We start from the raw sequence: 9,417 nt of genomic DNA, 5'->3' as shown, positions 1-9,417 counted from the left end.
AGCAGATCTACAAGCTCATAGCGCGCCACCGAGTGGCGCGCTACGAGCTTGTAGGTCTGCTATTTTTGAAAAATCAAAGAGCGACTGACATTTTTAGAATCTGATCTCAGGTCAGAATGGGTTCATCAGACCAGTGTGTGTCCGGCGGAAACCTCGTATGAATCTGATCTCAGGTCAGAATGGGCTAGAGATGCAGTGTCTGGGCCACGCCTGAACTAAACCTGACTTGTCCCTCATGGTGATACTGCCACCACAGTAACACAGCTGTAAACAACCTCCCCCCAGTGCCTTGGTGGATACAGCCCTTTGTGTGTCTGCTAAAGGGATGGGATGGAAGCAGCTCTTTGGAGACCAATTATAAAAAGGTGTTTAAAAGCACAGTTGCGAACACTAGAATATGCTGAAAATACATGGGATGGGACTCAATAGGAATTAAATGGTTCCTTGGCTAGGTCTCGACTCACAATTATGTCCAACACACACCCATTCCCTGAATTACTTCCTTAATATAAGTGTTAAATAGCTCTATATTGTGATAATCCTGTACGTTTGTTCAGTAATAGGGGTCCTGTTTATCCAGCTATTTAATATACAGAAAATTCATTTTCCAGTCAGGATACCAATTTTATCCAATCAGGAGATAGAACTCATACAGGATATACAAGTGAAATGAGAAGTGATTAGGGATGGCTGATATGAAATCCCTGGACGATAAACCATATGATCACTTGCTGTACTAAAAAAAATCCTGAAAAAGGCATATAAACACTGAATGTAATTTGTAAAAGCAATGCCTCTTTATTCCAAAACTAGGGATGCACTGTTATTGAAATGTTGGCCGATATCCCAACATGAAAACAGCTTAAATGTAGAATTTTTATTTTATTTTAAATCACACCCGTGTGAAGTGAGGGGCGCTCTTATCGTACATCACATTCCGGCCACAATTTGCATCCTCACCTTCGTCAATGTGTGTTTACACAAACAGTCAAAATTGTCAACGGCATTTGTGTTGGGACAAAAATTACGTTACATTAAAAGCTGGACATAGCAGCCCCTCAAAACAATCCAACTTGTTGACCCTTTTGAAAGCTTCCCGAGATAAAAAAAAAAAAGAATCTGCAGCAGTCATCACAAAAGGCATTTCAGGGGGAAAAATTTGGATAGCGTTCTACATTGTCCTTTCTGCAAATCTTAAACAAAAACACTGTCACTGCACCCACCGTCCGTCCGAAATTCCAATACCGCATTCGTCTTTGCCGTCTTGACTCTCTCAGCCAATCAAATTGAAGCTAGTAGGAGGGCCAGACTATGGGCCCACTTCATTGGGGTATTGGTTCAGGAAGTGTGGTCAAACTCAGCAGGGTAACACACCCCCCGACCAGACTGAGTGGTTGTCACTTGTCAAAGTGTGGTCTGCACAGTAAGTACTAGTAGCCTAACCAAAAGTATGTACAATCTTTGCCTCTGAAAAGTATTTAAAAAAAAAAACCCAAAAGGAATACTAGAAAATGTATAGCTATAACTAAAAAGTTTACTCAAGTACAGTAAATTACTTGGTTCCTACTGTCGTATCTGGACTCGATAATTCTGTACTATAGCATGCTATAATCAACTCTAAGTTGATTGTCTAGTCTGTCTGTCTGCAAGTTTGAAAGCAATCACTCAGTCAAGTACTCTGCATTGTTCATTACTCCTTTGAAGCTTCTCTCAGGTGTGAATCAAAACACACGTAGCAGCCATCTGCTATTCCTATGCACGTTGTTGATCTTTATGTTAAATCCCAACCCCTCCCAGAACTCAACTGTTTGATGTAAACTATATATATGTCTGTAAATACAGAGACAAGATATTCCAGGGACTGCCAGGGCCTGTACAGACGAAATTGGAGGAGGTCGTCTCCCTCTCAACACTGCCTTTGGAAACCTACACAAACCATATTGCTCACTGTGTCGACCTGTTCCGGAAAAAACAGGAGTTCCAAAGACTTGAAGATGTTGACCTTGTACGTCAAATGAACGAGAATACAGTGTCACTACAAGCGGAAGTGCTGACAAAGATTCAAGAAGAGAGACTGATTCAACCAGAAGTGACACATTTGCAGGACAGCGCAGACCAACAAAAAGTGCCGCCATGGAGAGTGAGGGCACCACAACAGCCAGTGTCACCCTATCAGTGGGCTGCACGTGCACCTCAGCAAGGATATATTCCACTGACACGTCACAGTTCAGAAAGCTGGAGGATGAAAGGAGAGTGTCATAACTGTAGGACACATGGTCATTTTGCTGGACAGTGTGACCAGAACCCACAACGGGAAACTTTGAGGGAAGTCAAGCTTGACCGGATCTCATGAACAATGATTTGGACAGCTAAAGGAGAAGTGGCATGGCTCCTCCATGTTCTTCTTTTGACAGTTGACTTGACACGCCCCTCTCTGTGCTATTGACAGCATGGCTTTTGATCTGTCACCTAGCTGTCATCTGACAACTGACTCTTCCTAGACTCCATCTAAGTGCGCTGAGGAATAGTGCTTATCTATTGTTTCCATGTTGATGTATTGATGTTTGATTTTCATGTACTGTATGTTTCTTCATTCATTTATTCTTGAGATTGAGATTGCAATAGTACAGTTTGATTGACAAATATTGTTTTAGCTCTTGGTTTGTGTTGCTTTCCGAATCATGGTCAGGTGATGGTTTCTGCAGGACTATCATCTGTCCATTGTTCTGTGAAAGTTACTCACAAACTAAGAAGGGGGAAAGGGGGGTATTTGTTTGTGTGTCTGAGTGTATTCAAGTCCTGGCCAGGCCTGTCTGTGATAGAAAAAATGTTGGGGTACATTTATATATTTGAATTAATTTTAATTATTCTGTTTAATTCTATACAGTTTTCTTTTAATGTGTTAAGTTTTATTTGTTGTGAGGAATTCTCAAATCAGGACTTTTATGTCAAGAACAGTATGTGAGTCTAAAACAGTCGCAGGGCAAGATAAGACTGATAGGGTCATTATCTAGCAGATGTCAAATAACATAGCTATTGATTTTGTTCATTTTTGTTTCGAGTGTTGTGTCAACCTGACTGTGTTTTACCTTCTCAGTATCCAGGGGGGAGGAGGGTACTTATCTTACAAAGGGATTCGGTTTCAGGTTTAATTGAGACATTTTTGGGAATTTGAACATTTGGGGATTGTGGGGAGGAAAACATGTTGAGCCAAATTATGATTCATATTTTAGACTAATAGCCTTGAGGACTATTAGTAGGGGGGAGTGTCGTGTAATTTGAATCATATATATATACTTGGTTAGTTATAGTGCAAGCCTTTCTCCCTTCATCCCATTGCAGTGTTGTAACTATTTGCATATCAATTGTCCTACAGGCAGGAAGCCTGTGGCTTCACCCTTTAACTTCAAGATAATTCTTGGGGCGTGATCTTTCATCTGATATTATCTAAAGGCCTTCCTGTTTGATAAGGACAGGAGGCTACAGTTTGTCTGTCATGCATTTTATGAGTACTACAGGGACTGTCACAGTTGGGGGTCTTTTGATTAGCACACACACACACACACACACACACACACAGGGACAAAAAGGTGACACCCACTGCAAGTTAGGTAGTATAAAGATATGTGCTGGGAGGTTTTGGGGGGGACTTGTGAGTTGGGAAGCGGAGGACAGGAGGCAGGACAGGGCTTGACCTGGCCTGGAGGTATACCATGAGAGGATGACTTGAATGCTTGTAACTTGATGTAACTATGGGACATGCCTTGATTGAATAAAAGAAGGACTTTGCCTGGGAAAACGGAGCTCATTTCTCGTTCTTGTACAGTGGGGAAATAAGGTCATAATCTACAAACTCCTGGAAGAAAATATACCACAGATTTTGGCGCCCGACGTGATATTTCGATTCCGTGGTTTACTACGGCACGAACATTGGACCTGCGAAGGATTTTGTGGATTTTCCTTAATTTCTATTTTTTTGGAGTGAGTTCTGCGAACCAAGGACTGGCAAGAATTCGTAAACTAAGTGTGTGGATGATAGTGTAGGTCAGTGCACACTGTGTTAGGATGTTTAGGGATTGTGCGTGTGTGCGTGGTATGAGTGAGCGACTGTGTGTGTATGTGTTTGGTTTGTTTGAGTTTTGTCTGTGGGTCTGTGGTCGTATATGTGTTAGTGCTGGTAGATCATTGTGAGCTGTGATTGAATGCCAAATAGTTCTCAATCAAGTCTTTTGTTGCTATTTTTAATTGTGCGGTCTTGGCTGTATAAATTGCTGTTGTTCAGTGACTTACACGTTGTTTGGGTGTGATTTGGCATTTATTCATTGTTTCGCGTTTGCTCTCCTGGTTTAGTGGGAGGCCTTCCTTTGTCTCAAGGGCTGAGGGCTGGGGGAGGATTTTATTTTTTACTTGGGTGGTTTAAATTTGGGCTGGTTTTTTGTAAAGCGTTAATTGGTTTCTTTTAGATATTTCTGAAACATGTGAAACAAGTTTCAGAGGGGGGAGTATATAGACAATTACATTGGGGGTTTAGTTCAGGTTTAAAATTAAATTGGCTTTAATTTGGGGTTAAATCTAAATTTTGAGTTTAGTATGAGAATACATTTCACATTTAGGATATTTCATTGATCTTTTGTAAAATTAGATAGGTTAAATTGGATTGTTAAGCCTACAGGTTTATTTGAGTCAAAATGTATAGTCTGCATATAAGTAAATTGACCTTAGGGACGAAACCACTGGCATGGTTGCTTAAATGCAAATGAGATAGTGAGTACATGACAGGCTGGTGTCAGGTCACTGAAGTGATCAAGGGGGGTATTTTCCCTAAATCAGTCTAAAAGAAAATAGAGGCATTTCTATATTTCTTTCTTAAATTGCAGACTAAGTATATAGTTTGTCTATCTCATTTCTTTATTTTACACTTTCCTGTGTGAACGGGGATAAGAAAGTATTGCCTGTTTTCCTTGAGTGAGTAAACAGTAGTAGCATAGGTCGATTCGTCATTTACCCAGGCCCTTAAAGGTGGGTACTGGGATAATGTAATTGCAGCGTGCTGTCATCAAAATCAAACTTTTGAAGGGAAATAGTTTCAAAATATAAATGGATTATTGAGCGTGTCTGAAAAAGCTTGTGTGTTTAAAACTGAAACACAGGGTAAGACAAAGTTGTGGTGTGTTTAAATGTCAGTTAATTGTGAAGTGCAAATGTCAATTATCGGATATGCATGAATGTGCAGGGAATTATTTTTGGGAACTTTTAAAGTGTCACTTTCTGTTGTTTCTTTCCTAATGTTTAGTATAGTACATGTGATTGGGTCAAGGGGGGTGTAATAGAATTATTGTTCCATATTTTTATGTGACCATCATCATGGTAATGGTCAAGGGGGGAATGTCGTATCTGGACTCGATAATTCTGTACTATAGCATGCTATAATCAACTCTAAGTTGATTGTCTAGTCTGTCTGTCTGCAAGTTTGAAAGCAATCACTCAGTCAAGTACTCTGCATTGTTCATTACTCCTTTGAAGCTTCTCTCAGGTGTGAATCAAAACACACGTAGCAGCCATCTGCTATTCCTATGCACGTTGTTGATCTTTATGTTAAATCCCAACCCCTCCCAGAACTCAACTGTTTGATGTAAACTATATATATGTCTGTAAATACAATGTTGAGTGAGTCTTGTTGGGGGCAGTGTGACCGTACGGTCATGTGCCCTGGGCTCCGCGGCTCAACTCAAGGGCCGCGGGAAGCCCTCTGTCTTTGTCTGACTTACTGCAAATAAATACATCGATGGATATTCAGCTCATCTCTCTGCCTGCGTGATTTTCCTCATCCGACCGTCTAAGAGTTTACCGTCTATACTCTTCGTTACTTTGTCTATTTTAGTCCAGTTTAGATGAGTGTACTTGTTGAATTTACACGACACTACCAAATAAGAAATTACTGTAGTTATTGTCGTCTGAGGTGAGAAAAGGATTCAGAAATATGTTATTTCCTAGCTTTTGCATTAAACAACAAGACAGTTCAAACAGAAATCTCCATCTCACTTGCTCATTTCTACAGGGACAGTGCATAGAATACCTTTTACAGCTCAATGAGAGGCAACAAATACTTATAAAAGCGGTTTATTAAAGCAGCATTTAAAGAGACATCTATTCTAGAAGAATAAAATGGCAATTTAAAGTAGAATATAAATGTGGCTAAAACAAGGCTAAGCCAGGCATTCAAGTAGTACTTTATATTGTCTAGTAGTGGTGGTGGTGGTTATAGGGCCTAAAACCACACCATAGCTTTCGTGTGCTCACTCAAAGGAGTGGAGAGCTTTTAGCTTGTACATCCTCGGATTCTTCTCACAAGCTGTAGGTCTCTGGAATATAATGTGACCCTCTTGTCATGGAGAGCACACAGGTTGGCATCGCTCATCAACAGGACCAAGAAGGCCTCCGCTGCCTGGATGAAGAGGGGGGAGAGAGAGAGCGAGAGAGAGAAAATGGTGGCCGAGCCACTGAACATGTGAAAAGACAGCAGTAGTGATGGACAACAAAAGAGCTTGTGTGTTTAAATATTTTTGGAGTGACATTATCGATTCACTCCAAAGTAAATGTTTTATCAACTCAGTTTCTGTCAAATAGTTTTACCAGTCATGGTGAAAGGTGCAAAACATGTCAGGGTAGAATTTCTCGTCTTGATTTTGCCTTACCTCCTGTAGGGCCATCAGTGCATAGACCTGCCATCTCAGAGGTTCGCGGGAGAAACACTGGGACACCTCCTTAACCTGAAGCAATAACAAATATTACACACAAACGCATACACAGTATATTTGCAGTGGGCAGGAGGAGCGGAACAGTTAGAGGTTAAGTGTCTTGCTCAGGGACACTTTGCTGACCTGGCAGCCGGCATCACACCTGGGTCAACCAGAGCCTCCAGCTCCCTAGGCGGGCTCTCGAACATATATTGCGGCCGTCCCACAACTGGGATAGTGGGATTTTAAAATGAAATAGATAGCAGAATGAATAGAGAAAGCAAGGGATAAAGAAAGGACATTAAATTCAAGGTTTCTATTCCATGGATTGTGTCCAACATCTCACCAAGCGCATGAAGGGAGCCTTCCTCAGCAGTAGATCAGTGCTCTTTTGGTACCTTCTTATCTCCATCAATGCCTTGGTTCCTGGACGGAACCTTCTTTTTTTTTGGGCCACTGCCAAGAGGCACATAAGATCATCAGTTCGTCATCACCTCTGTAATTCTGTTGAATGATCAATTGTTGGATTGGGGTCCTCCTCACCTGTTGTACCACTCTGATCAAGCAGCTGCGTGGATTCAGATGAAGGCTGCGGCATGCGGTGTTGAGGGGTCTTGCCCTTACGACGGATGGCACTAGAATTGTTGTCGCGCATTGTTTCGCCAAGCAGTACAGCAGGAAAAATAAATCTTTGTAGAACAAAGTAGTAGCATTAAAGGAGCACTTCAAAACATTTTCAACCATGTGTTCATATATTTTATGACGGGACCACAATGTAAACACAACTCCCCTTGTGTTATCCCTTTAACGATCTTTGTAAACTCTGTAAAACCTGAAAACTGTAAAGCATACAATCATCTCCAATGTTCCGCACTGAAAAGACATAAATGTGCTCTCTAGCATGAAGACCAATTACATGACGATAGGTTGAAAATGGGTGAAGTACTAGTGGTCGTTTAACTAAACTGCAATTATAGTATTCATTTGACCCTCTATGAGCTTTTGCACAAAAGAAAAGTTATCCCAGCAACCTTCAGTTAAAATGCAAAACAAAAACAAGTTTCTGCAGCACAGATATAGCTTGCATCAAATGTAAACACTCAATTTGGGGCCTATCAGGTGGGCCTGAAGAGCCCTATACAGTAGAACCTCAGTAGGCCATCACCAGCTTTTGGGAAGCAGGCAGACATTCAGAACTAAAATAAATGTTTGTATGACCAAAGAAAATACTGAAAACAAGCTTAGTGCAAAGTTTTAAGATATGGCATTATACCGGCTACTCACTGACTCACTGACACTGACTTAATTGTTTCACCAGCAGCATTCAACTCACTTTCATGCCAATCCCTCTACCTATTAACCATAAAAGTAAAAAATAAATATGCAGAATCATAAAAGCCCAGTTTAGACTGGCAGCCCAAATCTGATTTCCTATCCAAATTAAGTCGGATTGGTTAATGCATTCTGAACAAGGCAAATGTGATTCAAAGCTGATTTGTAAAAAATATGTATTCCTTTGTTCAGATAAAAAAAAACAATACAACAAATGTGGACACACATACAGTCTGAACAGTTTGCCTACCTGGATTCCACCAGCTGCAGGCACCAACAGGTGCTATCAATAACTCTGCTTATATCCAATGAGCTTACTGAAAAGGGGTGTGTTCATTTGGGCATGGGAATTGGGAACATATATGCCTATACAAGATCATCCTCCACACTGCTGATTCACTTTGTAATCCCCGTGCAGAGATTCAGGTGTCACAGTCAGTGTTCCCATGTGTGGTTAATTTGCTTATTAGTATTATATTATTATTTCTTCTGTAAAGTCGCTTGGTAGTTGCGGGGCTTGTTTTTAAAGTGTAGTTCCTAATGTTGTTTAAAGATGGAGTGCCACCATTTTTTTCCACCCTAAAACATGATCATCAGGTATTATTACAATATAAGGGGGAAGAACTATTTCCAAAAAGTGTACAGTATTTGTTAAAATCATGCTTTTATGTGGACACGCCCACCAGTTCATTAAGTATGCCTGGTTTGCCTGGTGGGTGGTGATGGGTGGTGATCCACCTGAACTGAAGCCGCACCCACAGCTGTAGTTGTATGATAAAGGGGGAGGGGTTAGGGGAGGGGCTGATAGTGTGGTGTCACTATATTACTGTTTACTTCATTGGCCCGTTTGACTGTCAAGGGTTCAGCCTCCAGGAAGAAACCCTAAATACAAAGTCAATACACAATTGCACATAAAACAAATCCAGTCTGTCTAATTAAGTACTGTCACCTCATAGACACATGAAAAACTGGAAAAATACAAAAATTGTGGCACATCTTTAAAGTAAACCAGTGGTTTCCTTTACACAACAAGTTGTCTGAAGACACTAAGAAATAGCATATCTACAGGTCACTGTGAGCTTGTAGATTGGCTATTTTAGAATATAATAGCTGAAGTATAAAATAGAGAACCACTGAGATAGCCATCTATCGTAGATCGCTTTAAAGTCATTTTTATAGTCTTTTATATAGTAACTGTATGTACAGTATGTATTGTGTTTTCTTTTACCACTGCACAGAAGAAGTTTCCGAAAGGAAAAACTTCCTCTTGCCTCTTGTTTTCAATAATGCAGTAGCAAAATACACAATCATGACATGAGTATTCTGCAACTCGTATCCGGCTGCAAAA

General features: G+C 40.6%; 2 protein-coding genes across 2 annotated transcripts in view; one reads left to right on the top strand and one right to left on the bottom strand.

The window, feature by feature from the left end:
* Positions 1 to 9,417, top strand: part of LOC310870622 (uncharacterized protein) — a 441,780-nt gene that overhangs the window by 36,846 nt on the left and 395,517 nt on the right. The window lies entirely within an intron of this gene.
* On the bottom strand, positions 2,228 to 7,392 carry LOC310875135 (histone H3-like centromeric protein A; the record flags this gene model as incomplete). The annotated part of the gene is made up of 5 exons (XM_083788249.1): positions 2,228 to 2,235; positions 6,331 to 6,445; positions 6,696 to 6,770; positions 7,084 to 7,193; positions 7,281 to 7,392. 5 exons carry the CDS (start codon positions 7,390 to 7,392, stop codon positions 2,228 to 2,230), a joined length of 420 nt encoding a protein of 139 aa, XP_083644375.1.

Source organism: Protomyctophum parallelum, assembly GCF_964188405.1.
Source record: "Protomyctophum parallelum genome assembly, chromosome: 1".
Classification (NCBI taxonomy): domain Eukaryota; kingdom Metazoa; phylum Chordata; class Actinopteri; order Myctophiformes; family Myctophidae; genus Protomyctophum; species Protomyctophum parallelum.
This window is presented reverse-complemented; position numbering and strand designations above follow the sequence as displayed.